Here is a 22,502-nt window from a genome sequence, read left to right on the forward strand (position 1 = left end):
CTAAGACTATTTTGCCCAAGTCATGTTTCATTTCCGCTTTTGTTTGGGACATTGAAACTGCGGTTAAAGGGGCTCTGAAAAACACTCTTAGCCCTGAAGATTGCCCTGAAAACAGGCTTTATGTGGTTCCGACCTTAAGGGGAAGAGTTATCCACTGGGCTCACACGAACCGAACGGTATGTCACCCAGGCATTGCCAAGACTCAATCAGTGGTCGAACAGCGCTTTTGGTGGCCTAATCTTAGGAGGGATGTTATCGATTACGTCAACGCTTGCCAGGTATGTGCTGCTAACAAACCCTCTCGTCAACGTCCTTCTGGGGAGTTGCGACCCCTGCCAATACCACAACGTCCTTGGTCAGACATTTCCATAGACTTTGTGACAGGATTACCGGCCTCAAAAGGTAATACCACAATTCTCACCGTAGTTGACAGGTTCTCTAAAATGGCTCACTTCATTGCACTCCCGAAACTCCCCTCAGCTAAAGATACTGCAGAGTTAATGATCAATCACGTATTCAAATTCCATGGTTTCCCCAAGAATGTGGTGTCTGATAGTCTCGCTTCACAGGAGCCGCGATCCTGGTCTCAGAAACTGGTTTGGGTCGAATTCTCCCACAATTCCCTCCCCTCTGCATCCACTGGTCTATCGCCTTTTCACGTTGTGCATGGTTACCAACCATCTCTGTTTCCTGCCATAGCCCCAGAGTCCACAGTTCCAGCGGCATTGACCTTGGTGAGACGCTGCAGGAGGACCTGGAAGCGAGCCCGCCAGATGCTGCTGCGCCAGTGGCGGTCCTACAAAGCCGCTGCTGACCGTCGGAGGACACTGGCCCCGAACTACAAAGTGGGTCAGCGAGTTTGGCTCTCGACCAAACATATTCCACTCCGGGTGGAGTCCAAGAAGCTCGCTCCCAGGTTCGTTGGGCCCTTCCCCATCACAAAGATCATCAACCCTGTCACCGTGAAGCTGAGGCTCCCAAGGTCAATGCGGGTCCACCCTGCTTTTCACGTCAGCCTACTCAAGCCAGCCCGGGAGTCCCCTCTGGTCCTGCCTTCCAGGCCCCCTCCTCCCCCCCGGTTTGTGGATGGGGGCCCTGTCTTCTATGTGAAGCGGCTGTTGTCGTCTCGTCGGAGGGGGAGGGGGTTTCAATATCTGGTGGACTGGGAGGGCTATGGGCCTGAGGAACGTTCATGGGTGCCGTCTGCGTTTATCATGGATGATTCGCTCATTCGGGACTTCCACGTTCCGCATCCAGGGGCCCCAGGGCCGTCTGGCGCCGGCCGTTAAGGGGGGGGGGGGTACTGTCATGGGTGTGTGTTCCGGGTTTTGTCTTCCCCCGTTTCACACACACCTGCTCCTGTGAGCATCTTCACCACCTGTGCCTCGTTCACCCTAATTACCTATTGTATTTAACCTCGTGTCTCATTCCCTCTCGTTGCCAGTTCGTTGTACCTTGTCGTCGCGTTCCAGCATTCCTTGTTTCCACGTCACAGACTCACAGTAAGATTTGACCCTGTTCCGATTATCGACCTTGCCTCTTTGCCTCATGTTTTTGGATACTGTTGCCTTTCTTGGATTGCCTGCCTGTGTACCGACCTATGCCAGTCTATTAAACCTCTCTTTTTGGAAACTGTCCATTTGTTTTGGAGTCGTGCATTTTTGGGTTCTATCCTCTGTTCCGTTCATGACAAATACACGTTTAGCCAATTGATAGAGCTCTTTTTAAGGGTGTCAAATGCTTTGACGCATTGAATTATTTGAGGTCATTTGTCTCAAAGTGATTCATTGCTTCCGAAAGCCTCGGTTTCTGCGTCCCTACTTTCAATTACCATGTATTGGCTTTGATGGGAACGTCGACCTCCCCAACATGGCTCCCACGTAGGCACGTCGCCTAGCCGAGCTGCTACAGCACGTTGTCTTATCTACTCTTCTTATCTATGATATAACGTCAGTTGTTAAAACATCTAAGCGACGTGATTGGGCCAGCCGATACAGTTTTGACAAATGCACTGCTGTAATTGGCGAGTGGTTTCCTCGTGGTCCAAGACCATGTTTATTTCAGTTTAATTTCGTGTTACATTGTTTTGGGACAGTAAAAAAAACTGCAGGGGACATGTCCCCACCCCAAACGCACATAAATTATGCCGATGGACACATCATCAATTTACGGAGCCCCCCTGGTGCCAAGGTATGAGAAAAATTTTTATTCATTGATAATCTGTTCCCTCAGTTTAGTAATCCGTTCCCTCAATTTAGTAAACCGTACCCTCAGTTTAGTAATCCGTACCCTCAATTTAGTAAACTGTACCCTCAATTTAGTAATCCGCACCCTCAATTTAGTAATCCGTACCCTCAATTTTAGTAATCCATACCCTCAGTTTAGTAAACTGTACCCTCAGTTTAGTAATCCGTACCCTCAGTTTAACAAATGTCTGGGGCTCCGTATATCTGTCAAGTGAATTAAGTTCTATTTGTATGTTATATTCTTACTGGTGTGAATTCTGTGTATACATTGTCATGTCGTGATATATCCTACATCCCATTTTTACAACTGAAAGGCAATATTGCTGTAATTCGAGGGGTTGATCATTATATAGCAGTACTAGCAGGACCGGCTACAATTAGCCTGCATGTTTCCTTTCACTTTCCGTGCTTTTAAGCATTCGCTCGCTGCAATCACGCTATCATGACAACCTTCTTATCCCCGATGTGTTGACGTTAGTGTGTTTTTTTTTTCTGGCACATAGCGGCCACCAAAGGGGTCCTAGTTGAGTTGAGTTCTCGCCGCAGAAGTGAAATGCGTCTGTGATGGATCAAGCAATGTAAGTATCTTGTCTACAGTTATTCACCTTTTTGTTTCATGATAACAATTTGTTGGGGCTATTTACTGCCGTACTGAGCTACTGGGTTCTGCTGAGGTGCTCCATTATATGCTAAAACATATGGCTAATACACACCCAGAGAATCACATTCAGATTCAAATATTCATTTGATTGATTGAGGAATGTTGTCTGCGTTACATGCCCCTTTTACAAATTAGGAGAATCATGTTGCCAAGTTCAAGTACTTTTCATCTTGTTGTGTCTTCAAAGTTTGCCATGGTTATTCAATGAAGCTTAGTGTCCTCTGGTTGTCAAGTGTAAGCCATTTCATTCTAATCAATTGCAGGTAGGCTGTGGTCTGATGATAATGACCACGATGATTATGCCAATACCCATAAAATATGTGTGGTCATTTACTGAATTTATGGAAAAGACACAAAGTTACATGAATTGTGAAACCAATGCTATGTGTGATAGACTAAACTGCAAACTATACTACAAATATGGAATGCAGAGATTGAACTCCAGACGTGCTAATATACGCACAGGGCAGATTCAGTCATTTTGCACATTGTTGAGCTTGACAGGAACCTTATTTTTGTTTCACAGGATGGATTAAAATTTTCGAAAATTCCTTCAAGAGCAAAGAAGGTTAGATGATGATGTCATTGCCACCTTTATTGAAGAGAAGGTATGTATCCCCTTGTAAACATTTGTCATTTCATCGAGATGTATATTCAAGAAAATGTTTTTGCTTCATATACGTGTAGTGTGATATGGTTGATATTTGAGTTTGTAAATGTGCAATATCAGTCTCAGTAATCAGGGTTTATGTGGCGAAGTGAGTTTGCACACAAATTATTTTTGCCAGGTAGTGAATCTAGTACACAGTGTAAATCAAGAAGTACATAAACTATTTTACATTAAATAAATAGCCTAACTGTAGTAATTGAGTGCATGCACCAATGACCTCGTTTGTGAATATCTCTGTAATCAATGTAAGTGTGTGGCAAGGCAGTCATGTGAACTACAATGTACATTAGGTATGGGTTATATACAGTGTGCTATATGGCAATGCAATCTTGCAATGTGAACAGTGGGAAATGTTGATCAGCTGTTTCATACAGTAGCTGCTGGCAGCTAGATCAGAAAAAAAGAGCTCTGTTATTGTCAATCATTTATCTACCTGGCTGTAACAAACATGTTTTACTCTGTAGACTTTTAACTCATTATGTTTCAGAATTATTGATGATCATGCTATTTAGGTATTGCTACAGCTTCTTGTTGAATTACAAATGTTCTTCTTTTTTCCTCAGATTGATTGCTACGCTGTCCATGCAATGACTCTATTCATACCAGCCAGAGTGACTACTTGTTTACACTGAGTTGACATTGTTTACATTACATTTGCACATTGTTTTTGACAAAAGAAGCCCTTTTGGTGTGGTTACACACAACTTTAACTGGTATTGTCATGCAAGTTTTAAGTAGTTTTTTCCCCTCCCTTTATAAAACCGCTCTTACTGCAAGTTTTTATGCAATGTACTATGCATATTTTCATAAAGCAGGTTTCAGGGTAATACTGTTTGTTGCACTACCATGGTGCCTTGTTGTACACGGATTGTATAAAAATAAAGTCTGCAAATATTCCAATCTGAAATTTTTTTCTGTGTGGAGAAAGCCAAATTCACTCATTTCACACAGGCTATGTCGATATTGTCTACAGTCTGCAGCTTTAAGTTCGTCACCTTGTTACCGCCTGATTTGCCACCGTGCATTAACGTAAATTTGACCACCTCGTTTCACTTGGTCATTGCGCCATCCTCCCAGAAATGTGCAGTATACTGAGGATAACCTAAGGGTCAAAATACAGTTCGAACTCCAGCTGGTTTAGCTACCTGAACCAGTAGAAGACAGTTGGTTTTATTCTTTAAACTTATTTTAATTACCACACACATTTATAGCAACAAACTTAAATGTTGCTTTCATTAACAATTACTGATTGTGACATCCATCCATTTTCTGAGCCGCTTCTCCTCACTAGCCTGAGCCTATCCCAGCTGTCATCGGGGAGGAGGCGGGGTACACCCTGAACTGGTTGCCAGCCAATCGCAGGGCACATACAAACAAACAACCATTCGCACTCACAGTCACACCTATGGGCAATTTTAGAGTCTCCAATTAATGCATGTTTTTGGGATGTGGGAGGAAACCGGAGTGCCCAGAGAAAACCCACGCAGGCACGGGGAGAACATGCAAACTCCACACAGGCGGGGCCGGGGATTGAACCCGGGTCCTCAGACCTGTGAGGCTGACGCTCTAACCAGTCGGCCACCGTGCCGCCTGATTGTGACGTTGTCTGAATTACTCACTACATGCCTGATTGAGGTTTATAGCTACATATGTTGATCACAAAAATGTGTATACATCAGCAATTTGAGTGGCAATATCAAGGCAAATACACATAATAATGATGTAATAGAATATATACAATGAAAAGTATGCTGTGAAATTAACTGCAACAACAAAACATTTCACAAACCAGAAGAGCTGAAAGAAATTTTCATGGCTGAAGACAGCTGTCTGTCCAGGTACCTTTTTTTCTGAACAATTCAAAAAAGGGTCTGAATTCCATCAGTGGATGCCGGTCAAATGAGGCATGAAAAGAACGCTTGTTTGGCGGAAGATTGAGGAGCTTGTCCATCGAAGGTCAAATGAAGAGGAGGCTCATAAATGGTGAAATGAGGTGGAGGCTCAATAGTGGAGTAATGAGGAAGGAGTTTGACAGTCGGGTTCGCTGAGGTGCAGTCGTTCGTGTAGAGAGAGAAGAGCAGCGGAGAGAGGACACAACCTTGGGGCGCCCCAGTGCTGATGCTGCGTGTGGATGAGGTGGCCTCCCCCAGCCTGACCTGCTGTGTCCTGCCCGTCAGAAAGCTGTAAATCCACTGGCAGATGGCAGGTGAGACGCTGAGCTGGAGAAGCTTGGATGAAAGGAGTTCAGGGATGATGGTGTTGAACGCTGAGCTGAAGTCCACGAACAGGATCCTCGCATAGGTCCCTGCACTGTCGAGGTGTTCTAGGATGAAGTGCAGTCCCATGTTGACTGCATCATCCGCAGATCTGTTCGCTTGGTAGGCAAACTGCAGGGGGTCCAGCAGGGGACCTGTGACACTCTTGAGGTGGTCCAGCACAAGACGTTCAAAGGACTTCATGACCACAGATGTCAAAGTGTTCTGTAAATTGACTGTCTGTTGTACTAGAGCGGCTCCAACTACCGGAGACAAATTCCTTGTGTGTTTTGGACATACTTGGCAAATAAAGATGATTCTGATTCTGATTCTGAAGAGGCTTGGTGGGGCAGAGAACTGTACAATCCAGGTCCGGGAAATAAAAACCCTCCCATAATTTGGATCCATCTGAGCATCTCAAGAATTTCACAGAATGCCAGTTGAGAACTCATCTACCCTGTTGAGATATTGTGGTGATTAAATTCAGTTGGTATAATAAATGGTTAGACCCATTATATTTTTACTTTCTGGATCTGGGATGTCCACCTGCTTTTTTAAATGATCAAGTGGATTCAAAATATGCTAGGGGTTTTACATTCTGGTTGCTGGATTACAGAGGCAAATCAGGTGTTGTACCATCCAGAAGAGAGGATGCATGCATGTCATTAGGAGTTAAGAGGTACATACATTGGTTGGGTGATATGACATGTTAGAAATTGTATAAGACTTTAAAACCCTTTACACCTTTATCTACTAAGGCCTAAAAGTGAAATGAGCTCCTCTCTCAAGTAGAGGTAGTTGTCCATGGCCATATATCCATCGACTGGGACTTGAAGGTTGTTCTGTGCCATTATATGTGTACAGAGAGTGAACACATCAGCATCATCATTGCGGTGGATGCAGTCATCTTCACACCTCATAAAGTCCTCCTCACCAACTTGGCACAAAAAGTCCTGGGTGCCATACAGCTCAGGTACCATGAACATTGCATGAGGCCGACCATGAGGCACCCGCTCGTTCTTGGATGGACGAATCAGATGGCTGTTCCACACTTACTTGGTGGAATCCAACTCATCCTACAGGGGTTACAAAAATAATTCTCATAACAAATTGGTTAACGGAATAATAGATCATAAAAACTTAAAATTGACACCTTTTTATTAAAGTAGCATCTCATTTAAGTGTACAATCGCACCTCTACTAATGTGGATGGATGCCTTCTGTAATCTTGTGGCAAAGTGAGAGTGAAGGAAAAAAACTGACAGCAGTTTCAACATCTTTCATAAAAACTTTACTGAGGTCAAACCAGCTTCCGTGTCCATATTGAGGTAAACTTGTACATTTTTATAAGTATACCGTAATCATAGTTGAAACAATGACTGTTCGAACAATTGACTGTTAGAGCACGACCATATTTTTGGCTAGACATAATCCTCTTTGTAATAACAACCTATTTTAAAAAGTAGCATGTATTTACTTTTCAATCAGCAGAGACTTGCATAGCCATCAGATCCAGACCAGTAGAGTAATGTCTGACATCTTAACAGTTCACCACTGACAACTCCATCCTTTTCAACTTTTCACCAAGGAACAGGCGCGTGCACACATACCCACTAGGTGTTGCTCAAGCACCTGCTCTTTTTTTGCTGGAGCCCCCCCCCCCCCAATCAAATAAATAAATAACCCTCTCTGTCCACAATTTTATCAAGTGTTTTGAAATCTGATGGGCATTTATTTGAGTCCTTGGGAGGATTCCACATATGCTCCCACTTTCCCCCATCCCCTCTCTTCAAAAATCTGCCATTTGAACAGGGGTGTGTTGACTTTTTATATCCTTTGTAACCTTTGTATATCCTTTATATCCTTTGTAACCTCTCCTTACCTGTATTAACAGAAATAAAAATGTCCTGTAAATTAAATACATACATACCCATCCATCCATTTTCTGTACCGGTTATACTCACAAGGGTCGTAGGCGTGCTGGAGCCTATCCCAGCTATCTTTGGGCGAGAGGCGAGGTACACCCTGAACTGGTCACCAGCCAATCACAGGGCACATAGAAACAAACAACCATTCACACCTACGGGCAATTCACCCTAGCATGCATTTTTTTGGGATGTGGGAGGAAACCGCAGTACCCGGAGGAAACCCACACAGGGACGGGGAGAACATGCAAACTCCACACAGGCGGGGCCGGCACATGAACCCCCGTCCTCAGAACTGTGAGGCAGATGTGCTAACCAGTCGTCCACCGTGCTGCCTACATACAATGAGTACGGAAAGTTTTCAGACCCCCTTAAATTTTTCACTCTTTGTTACATTGCAGCCATTTGCTAAAATCATTGAAGAAAAAATGTCAGTGTTATGTTTAGCTTTAACCACCTATCCAAACAAGTGTGTGTGTGTGTGTGTGGGGGGGGTCCTCAGTGAGCGGGTTTGCTATTTTTTGGAGGGGGCAGTGGGGGGTTCTTTCCTAAACGTTTGGGAACCCCTGTGATAAGGAATGAGGAAGATATCTAGACGGCTGCTCAAAATCTCTTCCTGAACACTCCTTAAATCGGAGCATGCAGGGTATAGACGAGCTTTATATGATAGCATGACTCCAGTGAATGTCTTAAAAGTCCGATAAAAACATCGTTGCAGAGAAACGTGCATTCATTATAGCCGGCCACTGCCAATATCAACCCCCTCAAACTTTGTCATTCAGTTGAAAAAGAAAATCTGGTAGCTCAGTACGGCAGTAAATAGCCCCAACAAATTGTTATCATGAAACAAAAAGATGAATAACTGCAGACAAGATACTTACATTGCTTGATCCATCACAGACGCATTTGTCTGTCTGCGAACTTTCACTTCTGCGGCGAGAACTCAACTCAACTAGGACCCCTTTGGTGGCCGCTATGTGCCAGAAAGAAAAAAAAACACACAAACGTCAACACATCGGGGATAAGAAGGTTGTCATGATAGCGTGATTGCAGCGAGCGAATGCTTAAAAGCACGGAAAGTGAAAGGAAACACACAGGATAATTGTAGCCGGTCCTGCAAGTACTGCTATATAATGATCAACCCCCTCGAACTACAGCAATATTGCCTTTCAGTTGTAAAAATGGGATGTAGGATATATCACGACATGACAATTTATACACAGAATTCACAACAGAAAAAATATAACATACAAATAGAACTTACTTCACTTGACAGAAATACATAGGTATATGGAGCCCCAGACATTTGTTAAACTGAGGGTACAGTTTACTAAACTGAGGGAACGGATTACTAAATTTAGGGTACAGTTTACTAAACTGAGGGAACGGATTACTAAACTGAGGGTACAGATTACTAAACTGAGGGTACAGTTTACTAAACTGAGGGAACAGAGTATCAATGATTTTTATTTTTCTCATACCTTGGCACCAGGGGGCCTCCGTAAAAAACTGACGCTTGTGATTGTCTTTCTCTGGTCATGTGCTATTCTGCTGTAATCTCAAATGACATATTTTTCCAAATGTGACATCGAAGTGCCACCTTGTGGTGTAATCGATTAGTTTGTCTGAGATTTTGACAAATTTAGACTCATTTTAAAACTTTTGAACACATAGAACATTGATTTATATATTTATAATTTTGGACTTTTCTATGGAACATTTACTGATCTGATCATATGAAATCATATTGTCTAAATTGTGCACATTTGTCACTTGGTCAACACTGTATCGCGTTTTCCACATGCTGTACAGTATATGTATCATGCAACAAATTTTCATTATTTCGTATTTACATTTCATCATTTTTTGTTTTCAATTTATTTGTATAAAGAACAATTATGTGGTGAATTCCAAATTAATGATATATGGTTTTAATACACTCTTTTTAGTGGGAAAAAAACATCCAAGGTTGATGCATTCATTCAAAATGTAATTGTTACTTTGAGAAAGTAATTGAAATAGTTACACTCCTGTTACATTTTCAACAAGGTAACTTCTACAGTTCCACAGTAATCTTCCCAACACAACAACGCTGCTCTTTGGTAATTATTTGGAGGAGTACTTTTTACTTTTACTTGAGTCGTATTATTCTAAACTTTAGAATACTTTAGAATCTAAAGCCTTCTATGGGAACGTCGACCTCCTTAACATGGCCGCTCTTTAGGCACATCGGTTATCCGGGCAGCGTCATTACACTGGTGTATCTATCCATCATACCTATGTGACAGCTCTTGAAAGCAGTCAAACACGACCCGGATGTAGAATTCTTTATTTCCCATAATCCCTTCTGTTTTCGCCCTCTTTTCCTTTTGCAGCCATGTCGAAGAGAGGTAAGAAAGATACATCTTTAAATCCGCAGTCATCAGCTATTTTTCGTTTCCCATCGAATGATACTTTGTAGTCGTTATGGTCTTTATCAAATTGATGAGCTATTATTGCATTTATTTCCATTGGTCTTTTAATTTTTCGTACTTTGGATAGCAGTTAGGATTGCATATTAGGCCTCGCGGTAAACGCCATGTTCACGCTTAAGTAGGAAGACAAGCGTTCTCAATGCTGCGCTATGTGCTGTGTAAAGAGTATTCGAAGATGAAATAGTGACATGATTCTAAAATGTTATTTGTGCTAACCGGTAAACCCCTCTGTCGATGTAACGTCGGCATACGTGTGTATCCGACGTAACGTGTATGAGTGGACACACGAGAGGGTTAATGATGGTGGCCTGGGACTAGTTAAAAAATTCTCAAACAAAAAAAAAGACCGCGAAATAACTTGGCAGAGACGTTTAATAAGCACTCTGGGGCTTCCTACGGCTCCACGAGCTGGTCCACCTTTGTGTTTTGGCTGTGTGAACCGTGTTACGATATGCTTTTGTTTTGAAGGTTGATTTTACAGGCAAACATATATGTTTGCGCCAATGTTTCCTGAGCGTTGCGAAGTTACCGGAGGCGCAAGCGTTGTAGAATGGTGATGTCATCAACATAAGGGAGTTTAGATGGAGCCTTCTATTCCGATTGTTGTCGGTTTAGAAGCCCAAACCGAATGAAAATGTTCCGGAGAAACATCTCAATCGGAATAAACAAGCCTAAGCCGGCTGCACGGGGGTGGCCAATTGCTTCTGCCAAACCGAACAGAAATAAATTTTCGTCATGTGAACTCTCAATCGGAATAGAGCTGGGACGCACGCTATCTGCGCATGATCTGTCCTGACGTCAACACTCATATCACTGCCTTGCTCAGGTCCCACATCCTGTCCCGCCTTACCCTTTTCTGTCCTCACTCATTTTGTCTTATTGGTTAGTTATTGCATGTCCTCAACTGTTTGACTTTTGTAACGTTACTTCGGGTCAAATATCTAGACTAACTATTGTTCTGCTGTGGTTTGCACCCCTATTACCCATGTCCGTTCTGTCCCTCTGTCTGTCCCCTAAAACCCCTTTCTGTCCGGCTGCATTTTCAATAAACAAAAATAATTAATAAATAAATGGAGTATTTCAAACTCCTCTGTTGCACAGCAAAAGCGTTTCAGCACAAAAGGCATACCGATCCACCACTCTGCATGGCCATGCAGCTGAACAGGATATATATATATAGATAGATATAGATATATATATAAAACTTGTTTTTATCAAGCGGTTGTTTTTATTTAAAAACAATCATAACTACTGTGCTAAATAGACGGACCATCTTGATTAATGATGTGACGTTCACATCAATGCATGCATGTCACACGGCTGTTCCGATTTAAATATAGTGCACATTTATACATCCAATCAGAATAGATCACATCACATGTAAATGTAAGATGGAAATCTTCCATCCAAATGATTTCAATTGGAATAACAAAAATGTCTCCATGTAAACCCAGCTCTAGACTTGCTTTGGAAAATACTTGTTGCAGTCTGGTGAACCCACTTATACAAAATACGACATCTGGTAGGACATGTTAGTTTTTATATACGCCCACTTCCTTATTCAGGTCGCTTCTTGATTCCCTTTCATGGCACAATTCACAGATTCATGACTTGTGAGTAGTCTGATTTCCCCACACACATTTTTGGTTGTAAATATTGAACAGGTTTAATATTTAAATAAGCAGATCCCCGAGGTGGAAAAAAAATCCTACAGCATTTTTTTCTACTCAAAACATTCGAGTACTCTTTGCAGCCCTCGTGTGTATTGAGCAGTCTCCAAAAGGTCTCAGCTGAAATTGAACATGTTTGATTTCAGCGCGACTTCTTGGCGACACTGCTAGTCTTCAGGGGACTCCCAAGAGACGTCACGAAGATGTCTTCTCAACCAGCAGAGACTCGAGTCACATTTAGGTCACCAACTAGTCTCGAGGCCAGTGAGATAGACCCTTTAGGAGCGAGTCCCGGCACAAACGAAAATATTTGCATTCCCCCCCCCCGAGCGTTTCTGATGGCTTGTTTGTTTTGGCTGAGACATTAATGTTCCTGACAAAATCAAAATATTCTTGACAAAATATCTGAGAAGTCGGCATCTCTGAACATGTTTTTTTTTTTTTTTTGAAAGGTTGATCTGAACCGAGTGATATCCTGATTGTAGTCTGTGCTGAACACAATATTTCTTTTTACAGGACGTGGGGGTTCATCCGGTGCGAAGTTCCGAATCTCGTTGGGTCTTCCAGTGGGAGCAGTTATTAATTGTGCCGACAACACTGGTATGCTTGAAGTAATGGTTATCATAATTTCAGGACAGTGCCACCTCCTAAGGTTGAACCCAAATCTGTTCTGCGATGCTGATCCTCCTCAGCTATGTTGTATTTTAGTATCGATAACCTTTTCCAGGGTCCACACTGTTGCTACCTCCCAGTGTCACATTCATCCTGATTTCTGAGGTTGCCTCTAGTACCGAGCGATTCATTGCATTTGCAATATCGTGATATGACAAAACGTGAGTTTTTTATGACCCCAAAGGCGATTTGACTGGTCAGTGGGAGCAGAGCAGGTGAATATCTAACATGTTTGATATGTTTTGCCTGGTGAGGTAAAAAAGACTGTGCGTGCGTGCTACTTGAGCGAGGGCAAATCAAAACACATCCACGTCACGTTTTGAAGATGGCAGCCACCAGCCAAGTTGTCAACAGCTACAAATTTGCAATTAGATTTTCCATAATTTTTAATTCCAAGTTGCCACTTATTTTAAAACATGTCCATGCTCCATCAGTACTACTCTCACCTGGACAGGAACACATCATGTGATCCCGGAAGACGCCACTTTTATACAGACTGTCTGTTGAACGTCATGTAATGCAGACATCCCGTAGCAAGAGAGAGAAGTAAAGAACATAAGTCATTGTAGTGGACATGCTTATGAAAAGATCAAATGCTGTCGGCATGCTGGTAAACACCAAAAAAACAATTTGTAGTCTGATATGAGTAATTTTTGTGCAAAAGACATCAAACTCGCAAACTATAATTGATCAACAGAAAGCAGCTTGCTGAGATACGTTTTAAAGAGGAAAAAGATAGAAAATTACATTAACGCTTTATATAGAATGAAAACATTGTAATGCACATTTTTTTGACGAGTTTTGCACAAAGACCAGCAATTTAAAGGGTGTTTATCCTGTTTTGCAGACTTTGCACCGATCTGATCCGTATCGGCTGATAATTAGTTTTTTATGCTGATCGGCTTTGTCATAATTCGGTGATCATTGATCGGCTCCGCAAAAGACATTTACTCCTGGTCGCTGTCGTTTGCAGTATATTAAAATCCAAAAGCTAGTTTATTTTTAGTCTTGTCACATGTCTTTTGACGTAGTACTGTAGATATCTGATATATATCTGTAGATACCAATAGTTATTTTGAAAAAACATGTCGGCGGTGTGGGAGAGAGAACACGTAATGCCCGGCCGAATCAGACGACAAGACAAATTTGGTCTTTCACGATTGCACTATGTCGACCGGATACACTCGTTACCATGGCGATGACAACGCTAATGGATTGTGCCGTGTGTTTATAAGAACAAAATGGGGGGGAAACGCGTGTTGGTGGTCACCGGTGCTCAGCAGAGGATGTTCGTTTAAGGCTTGCTTGAGGTATGTTCACGTACTTTTAATGTGATACCGCTCGCAAGCAGGCAACAAAACGTTATGTAGCCTAGCAAGCTAGTGCTAGCACTAACGGTTGTAACCGACATGCTCTCAATTTTGGTGTGTGTGAAGTAATTTAATTGCAGTAAGTTAGCACCCATTATTTCTGTCAGTTTGTAATCTTGGTTTGACCTGACTGATTACAATACATTATCTGACGAGTAGTGATTTCCAACATTTATGGAGCCATGGCACATATTTTACAATTGAAAAATCTCATGGCACACCAACAAACAAAAATTTTCACAAAAAGTGTATACTGTTTGTACTTCCTGCCATCTAATAGAAGACCATTCATTCTGTCTGTCACTATGCCTCACTGGCATAAATGGATGAACAAAGATCCACTATTTTTTGTAAATATAATCTTTTGAGCAATTAAGTACACAAGTATATACAGTAAATGAGCAAGTCATTTAAATAGACACATTGCTCCAGCTTGTGATCTGATCGGTTATCGTTTTTTTAATTTTTTTAATTTTTTTTTATTTTTTTTAACTCTGTGATCGGCCCCAAAAATCCTGATCATGTAAAGCCTATTTTTCGTGGGTCGGTGCAATTATCTGCTTTAAATTTGTCCCAGCTAAAAGTGCCATTCCTAAATCTGTCCACAAACTGTTAGTTGCTAATGAGTCAAAACCTGGTATACAATGATAGAACATATCACCCCTTCAAAAAAGCACTTTCTCTGTCTGTTCTGTGACAGGGTGAGTTGTCGATGAAGGGCATAGTGATTTCATCACTGTGGGTGAGATGACAGTGACACTTTGTGACTGACTAATCTTAATCAGTGATGAAACAATATAGCTGATAAATATGATTATGATGTGATTTGAATTTGAGAGAGAAGCTCTGAGAAGTCATCATGAGCATAGATACTACAAAGTTTTAACCCAAGTGCAGTATTGTTTTTCCTGCCCCATAAAATTCCAGATTTAATTCTGATCTTTGCTAGGTGCCAAGAACCTTTACATCATCTCTGTGAAGGGCATTAAAGGGCGTCTTAACCGTCTGCCTGCTGCTGGAGTGGGTGACATGGTGATGGCGACAGTCAAGAAGGGCAAGCCTGAGCTCAGGAAGAAGGGTGAGTGAAAGCGGACTGATGGTAACAAAAGTTTTTTTAATTATTATTAAAAAACATTTTTTTAACTTGGATTCTACAGGATTGTATACTGATTTATAATAAGTGCCAATCATTGCAAAATTCATCCGAAATGACCTGTGAATTGTTCAAATTTAAAATACTTTACCTACAGGTATTTAATGGCATTGTTTTAAACATTAACTGTCACACAATTAAAGGTTAACTATTTTTCATAAAATGTACCTGGTTTACTTACTTATTACCCAAGGTGTATTTGTTTTGCGGCAAAATACATTGGAACTTCGGATTACGGACTTCATTCGTTCCGTGACCCCATGTTTATCCCAAAACGTTATTAAACCAAGGTGATTTTCCCCATTGAAATTAATTGAAAAGCAATTAATCTGTTCCAGCCCCAAAATTAAATTATACAGTGTGTGTTGAAAAATATAGGGCAATATAGAAATATATTAAACATAAACACTATTCTAAAGAAATAAAACTAATAAAATAAAACTTTCTTTTTTAATTCATTGGTTGGCACAACTTGAAACTTGACTTTTTATGTTAAAAAAAAAGCAGAAAGTTTGTAGCATTGTCCTTTAAAAGATTAATTGCTCTGTTGACAAATTTTCTGCATATTTCTCTTTTTTTTTTTTGCCTCAATCATGCTATCACCATTGAGCGCTTTCTCATTTCTGTCAGTCTAATAAAGAGCAAAAAAACAAAACAAAGATAGTTTCCTACCTTAAATGCATTGCACGATTCACAGTCAATGACGATTGCACAAACGCACATATTTCTGCTCATCTGTGATAAGTGCATCCTGACACTATCTTTAGCAGTTTCCTTTTTTATCTTCGGTGCCATTTTGACTGTTTAGCCCTTTACTTTTTCAGAAAAAGTTTTGCGTGACGATAGTGCACCTCTTTCAGTCTTCATAAGTGGCGGCTGCTGGTCGCATTTGATTGGCCGAATGTGCGTATAGGCGGAACTTCCACCAAGTGAATGCGTGCGTGGAGACCTATTTTGATGTGATTACTCCAACATTAACTGTTCATTGTTTTAATTAGAGACACTACAATTCAATAAATAACATACCTACTGTAAACAGTATTTTTTGACGAACATACCATGGTACCAGACTTTTTCTTTTTACCATGTCAATCACAAATGCTATTAGATTTTTGATTGGATGATCAAGGATGTGGAGGCGGAACTTCCGCCAAGAACAGATTTCCGCCTTACTCCGCGGAGCAGACTAGTTTTCACTTTACATTCAAGCGTTATGCACAGAGTCAATGTTCGTCACAGTGCAAGTAACAACATAGATCCTTCCGTTCGTCCATACCAAGACCATTCGCAAACTGAAAATACGTAACCAGAGGTAATTTTTGTACGTAACCCGAAAATGCGTAACTCGAGGTAATTTTTGTACTTTTTTTTTTTACTCTGTGATCGGCCCCAAAAATCCTGATCATGTAAAGCCTATTTTTCGTGGGTCGGTGCAATTATCTGCTTTAAATTTGTCCCAGCTAAAAGTGCCATTCCTAAATCTGTCCACAAACTGTTAGTTGCTAATGAGTCAAAACCTGGTATACAATGATAGAACATATCACCCCTTCAAAAAAGCACTTTCTCTGTCTGTTCTGTGACAGGGTGAGTTGTCGATGAAGGGCATAGTGATTTCATCACTGTGGGTGAGATGACAGTGACACTTTGTGACTGACTAATCTTAATCAGTGATGAAACAATATTTAAATTTTTGTACGTAACCCAAAAATATATAACTAGAAGTATTTTTTGTACGTAACACGAATTGTTCGTACGCAGTTGTTCGTAAACGGAGGTTCAACTGTAAATACATTTACTTTTAGATCACCAATGAAAACAAGACGAGCAGGAAGTGAGTACCAAAAGGTATGTTAAAAAAAAAAAAAAAAAAAAAAAAAAAACTTCGCCACGCTCATCCTTGATGACTGCCGATTAGTGCTGGGCAATATGGCCTAAATTTGATATCACAATATAAATTTATTTTTTTGCCTAATGTTGATATTCAATACCAAGCAGTAATAAAATATTGATCAAATTGAGCTTCACGATATATTGCCCAGCACTACTACCAATGTGACATGAAAGCATACCGAGTGAGATTACTGCTATTGCCTGAAGTCTGTAGCCAGATGAGCCCCTTTCACACTGCCTTTGTGGCAAATTGGCACATCAGAAGCCTAACAACTGCCTGCTCCGCAAGATCGTTTATACAACAGAACAATTTTTCAAACTTAATCTTGCATTCACTTAAATGTTCAAAAACTTGGACTTTAATGTGTTTACTGACTTCTACTTTTTTATTTTTACTGACTTTACTGTGCTTGTGACAAAGCTGAAAGTTTCTTTTAGGCTTCTGCTACTGCGTTGTTTTCTGCGGTAGGGTTTTATGACTTCTCCTATACTTCAACAGAACAGGATAATACCAGGAATTAGTTTTTTAAAGACGAGCTGGGAGTTGCCAATTTTGGCCGGAAAATCTGGAACGTAATAGATACCTTATTTTAGATTGTCGTTTTTAAATTTAAATTGGGTAAATGCAATATTGGATGAAAACTTGACCTATTACAGATTTACAAACTGTCAAACTGCAGGAAGTTTGTGAATTAGTTTAATTTTTTTACTCTTAAACCTTGTACTAACAATGTCCCCTCTCCATAGTGCACCCTGCAGTCGTAATCAGGCAGCGGAAGTCCTATCGGCGAAAAGATGGAGTCTTTCTCTACTTTGAGGACAATGCAGGTGTCATCGTGAATAATAAAGGAGAAATGAAAGGTGGGTTATAGTAGTTTTGATTAGTGCCGGCCGATATGGCCTAACTTTGATATCACCATTTTGTAAGGCATCTCGCCATATGTATGCTTTAGCATCATCCTTTATTCCCCGCATGATCCAAGGCGTCATCCCTCGCAGGAATATTTTTCTTGCCTTGGCGCAATAAATTTCTAATACTGCAAGTGCTGCTGTTTTATTTATTTATTTGTTTTTTAAGATTTTGTTTCCATTTTGTCTTCTCTCTTTTCCACCATTGTTTGTCTCTTCTCATTGTATGTTATACCCTGCCGGCCCGCCCCCTCCCTTTTCTTCCTCTTCTTCAATCTGAGGAAGGGACGTTCACCTCAAGGCATTGTTGCCATCTACAGGGTGCTAATCCTCATTGCAGTTATCCAGAGGCTTGACGATCACACACAAACTGCACAAGACCCCACCCATCTCCGTTAAGAAACGCCATTGATGTCTTTGGACGACATTGGCAGGGAATAAATTGATTCTTAATGACGTCTTTGGACGGCATTGGCAAGGAATTAATTTATCTAAACTTCCTAATGCACCTCCAACAAAAACTTAAGAATTGCTCAGCCAGTGCCTTACTGGACACTGAGCTTAGTGTCACTGAGTGTCATTAGGTGTCAACAGATACAGTGACTGGAAGAATCACATAAAGGCATAGAAGTGGATGTACTTGGGACATTTTCATAGGAAAAAAAAAAACCTGTTGTCAATCCTCCTTATTTTACCAGCACTTCTGCTTGTATGAGTTTTATGGCATCTTTGGCTTTAAGATGGACTAAAGCCAATACTTGAATCTAGGATCCAGCAATGTTGTGGTTACATTGCACTTGTTGATTCCAAATTGTTGACAGAATCATGTTTTTGGAGCTTTTCAGTAAGCTGTTTTACAGCGTGTGTTGTGATGTGGCATAATATGAAGTGCACCGTGTAGCATATATTTTGTAATTTGTACTGAAAAGAGGTGCAATTTTGTAGCCACTGTTAGGTTTCTAGTCTCATGGAGGCTGCATAATAATTTGCAATGTTTATTAAAGGTGCATATCATTACATAAGGAACGATGCGTATAGATGTATTTGAACTGGTCCTTAAGACTGCTCAACAGATGTGATAAGTGAATTATTTTGTCCTTTATTTCCTCAGGTTCTGCCATCACTGGTCCAGTAGCCAAGGAGTGTGCTGATCTTTGGCCCAGGATTGCCTCCAATGCTGGCAGCATTGCCTGAACCTACTTCAACCCTTCAGTTTCAATAAAAAAAGAGAGAAAAAAAATGACTGTAGCAATGTGAAAGCTTCCCCCCAATCACTTACTCCTCAAGAGTGATTGGCTCTCTCAAACGCTAGCATATACACGAGCAGTGTATTCGCACCTCACTGCTGACGTACATAGAAACCCGTGACTCCAAATTTATTCAGCTAACATTAGTACAACCATCCATTTTCTGTACCGCTTATCAGAATCCTCTTGATTTGATAAGCACTACGTTTTCAGATGCACTTGCATAATAACGTACCCGTAACTTAGGGATGTTAGGCTCGAGCCTGTCTGCTCGAATCTGATTCGACCAAACAAAGTAGGGGAGTGGCGAAGCAGTGTTTCGACACTTTGTTCAAACATGATCACTGAGACTTGACTTGCCAAATATTTTTTTTGAGAGCTTTAAAGCTTTGTTGATACAGTACATGTTCAAACGTGATTACTGACATCTCACTCGCCAAATGGCTTTTTTGAGAGATTTAAAGTGTTGTTGATACAGTACATCACAATCATGTTCAAAAAACAAGGTAGGGTGATATATATTTCAATTACTGTATTTTCTCGACCATAGGGCGCACCTTATTAAAAGGCACAGACTCAATTACGAGGTCTATTTCTGTATTTAACATACATAGGGCGCAGGCATGGTAAAACACGCTAGCTTAAAACATACGGTAGCATGCATGCACGCTAAAACAATGTTTTTAAAAAGACAGCGGGAGCAAAACTGAGTTCGGTTGTACTTTATTGAAGTATTTAACAGCGATTGGAATGCATGCCAGACTGATTTAGAGTCGTTAGTGCTAAACTGTTTTTCCAACTTTGCTGCATAGTTCTCTTTGCAATGTTAATTTCTTTAGTCAGCTGGTTTCTAGCTCGATTACACAGGGCCCTCTCCCCGCTCTGATATGCGTCCTCCTTAGCTTGGCGAAGCTGCTTAAGTTTGGCAGTGAACCACGGCTTTTTGTTGTTGTTGAAAGTGCGAAATGACTTTGTTGGTACACAAAGCTCTTCACAGAAACTGATATAGGATGTGACAGTGTCCGAATATTCATCCAGGCTGCCAGCTGAATTTTCAAAGACACTCCAGTCGGAGAGGTGGAAAGCAGGTTCTTAGGCAGAAAGAGAAGAGGAAAGCACAAAGCCTAGAATTGAATGTTGGGACTATGATAGGGAAAGGGATGGAGATGGGAAGGATGTTCAGCAGGTTAGGGTGATTAAGGATAGAGATGGAAATGTGTTGACTGGTGCCAGCAGTGTGCTGGATAGATGGAAAGAATACTTCAATGAGTTGATGAATGAGGAAAATGATAAAGGAAGAGTAGAGGACCAAAGTGTGGTGGACCAGGATGTGGCAATGATTACTAAGGGGAAGTTAGAAAGACAAAGGATGAAAAATGGAAAGGCAGTTGGTCCTGATGACATTCCTGTGGCGGTATGGAAGCATGTAGGAGACATGGCTGTGGAGTTCTTGACCAGCTTGTTCAACAGTATTCTAGCAGGTGAGCAGATGCCTGAGGAATGGAGGAAAAGTCTGCTGGTGCCCATTTTGAAGAACATGGGTGATGTGCAACAGCCAAGGTTGCATGTTTTGGAGACAAAGTTAGGGGGGGGGGGGGGAGTATATTGGTAGAAGGGTAATGAGGATGGAGCTGCCAGGCAAGAGAGCTAGAGGAAGACCAAAGAAAAGGTTGATGGATGTCGTGAGGGAAGACATGAGGACAGTTGGTGTTAGGAGGATGCAGGAGATAGATAGGCTTACATGGAAAAGGATGACACGCTGTGGCGACCCCTAACTGGACAAGCCGAAAGGCACATACATCATAAATAAAGACTAGCGAGCCTGTTCCAGAAGCAGCCATGCAAGCCCTTGGGCTTGACATGACATTACCTCCACCATGCTTAACAGACGAGCTTGTGTGTTGGATCATAAGCAGATCCTTTCTCACTCCATACTTTGGCAAAGGTTAATCTTGGTCTCATTAGTCCAAGATTGTTCCCAAACTTTTGTGGCTCATTTCTGGACTTCCAAAATCCAATCTGCCCTTCCGATTCTTTTTGTTTATGAGTGGTTTGCATCTTGTGGTATGGTGTTTTAATTTTTTCTCTCAGTCTTCAAACAGTGGATTGTGATACCTTCACCCCTGCTCTGCAGAGGTTGGCAATGATGTCACAGACTGTTGGCTTTGGGTGTTTCTTCAAAGCTCTCACAATGTTTCTGTCAACTGCTCTTAATACCCTTGGCTGATCTGTTGGATGTCTGTTGCTCAGTACACTCCAAATTGCTGTACTGGCTATGCCCAATGTTTGATTTTCCCGGGTTCACTCAGTTTCAAAATGGTTTCCTTTTCTCCCATAGACAGCTCTCTGGTCTTTGTTGCTTAACAGAACATGCAATTTTCAAAGGTGAAATTCTGAACGTTTGTTTCATATTTATCTTTTGAACTGAAACACAAATGTTTTCAGTATATACAACAAAAACAAAGGAATAGACCTTTCCGTTCCAATACTTCTGGAAGAGACTGTTATGTGGTGGGACCGGCACCGTTACTTGAAGTTGTGAACATAAGGTTGCTTGTTGGCTCTAGCTTATATTAAGCAAAAACATTTGATGTTGCAACAATTGCATGCCAGATCTTATAATAAAACAGTTCATCATCACATCTGCCTCAGATACAGTTGCCATTGACAATAACAATTCAGTCAAACTTCCCTGTTACCTTTCAGAAGGCTATGAATTAAACTCAGTATTAAAAGAGTGGATAAAAGCCATGGACGAATGTATGAAAAGTGCTATATAAATAAATTTGATCTTGGTATAACTTGTAAATAATAGTATTAATAATAATGTACCCCCTAATCTATCAGCACCTATTATGAGACATCAAATTATTGTGAAATTGTCACTTTGGAACATTTATCTACCAAAGAACACAATCAAAATGATAAACAACTAGGTCTTTACTGAACACTTAACAGTAAAAAAGACATGAAGGCTTTGTCAATGTGTCCCATGAAAAGCAATTCGAAGGTTTAGCCAACAGATGGAGCGCCTTTTAAGTCATGCATCGAAGCAGATAATCATCCATCCAGTTTCTGAACCTCTTATAATCACTCGGGTCGCGGGCATCCTGGAGCCTATCCCAGGGAGGGCGAAAGGTGGGCTATACCCTGAACTGGTCGCCAGCCAATCGCAGGGCAAATTTGACCATAAAGGGTCATGTGGTGTAGTCTATTATTTTATCTTGAGATTTTGAAAGTTGTTTTGAAAACTCAATGGGCCTCACTCACTAATGCACGGATTTGCGTACGCACGTTTGACGCACAAACCTGTTTTCTCAATATGTTAGCAGCCGGGGTAGCACTGGACACACCTGAAAT

At 41.1% G+C, this 22,502-nt stretch overlaps 1 protein-coding gene and 2 long non-coding RNA genes across 3 annotated transcripts; 2 read left to right on the forward strand and 1 right to left on the reverse strand.

Moving 5' to 3' along the window:
- Positions 1-2,170: 2,170 nt before the first annotated feature.
- LOC133477304 (uncharacterized) lies at positions 2,171-4,277 on the forward strand. The gene is made up of 3 exons (XR_009788289.1): positions 2,171-2,824; positions 3,434-3,515; positions 4,141-4,277. It is a non-coding gene; the product is annotated as an uncharacterized LOC133477304 (long non-coding RNA).
- On the reverse strand, positions 3,485-8,732 carry LOC133477305 (uncharacterized). Its single transcript, XR_009788290.1, has 2 exons — positions 8,639-8,732; positions 3,485-6,908 (listed from the first exon to the last, which is right to left on the reverse strand). It is a non-coding gene; the product is annotated as an uncharacterized LOC133477305 (long non-coding RNA).
- Positions 8,733-10,073: 1,341 nt separating this feature from the next.
- rpl23 (ribosomal protein L23) lies at positions 10,074-21,779 on the forward strand. The gene is made up of 5 exons (XM_061771993.1): positions 10,074-10,147; positions 12,418-12,501; positions 14,893-15,021; positions 17,734-17,847; positions 19,007-21,779. Exons 1-5 carry the CDS (start codon positions 10,135-10,137, stop codon positions 19,087-19,089), a joined length of 423 nt encoding a protein of 140 aa, XP_061627977.1. The 5' UTR covers positions 10,074-10,134; the 3' UTR covers positions 19,090-21,779.
- The last annotated feature ends 723 nt before the right edge of the window (positions 21,780-22,502 follow it).

Source organism: Phyllopteryx taeniolatus, chromosome 4 (assembly GCF_024500385.1).
Source record: "Phyllopteryx taeniolatus isolate TA_2022b chromosome 4, UOR_Ptae_1.2, whole genome shotgun sequence".
Taxonomy (NCBI): Eukaryota; Metazoa; Chordata; class Actinopteri; order Syngnathiformes; family Syngnathidae; genus Phyllopteryx; species Phyllopteryx taeniolatus.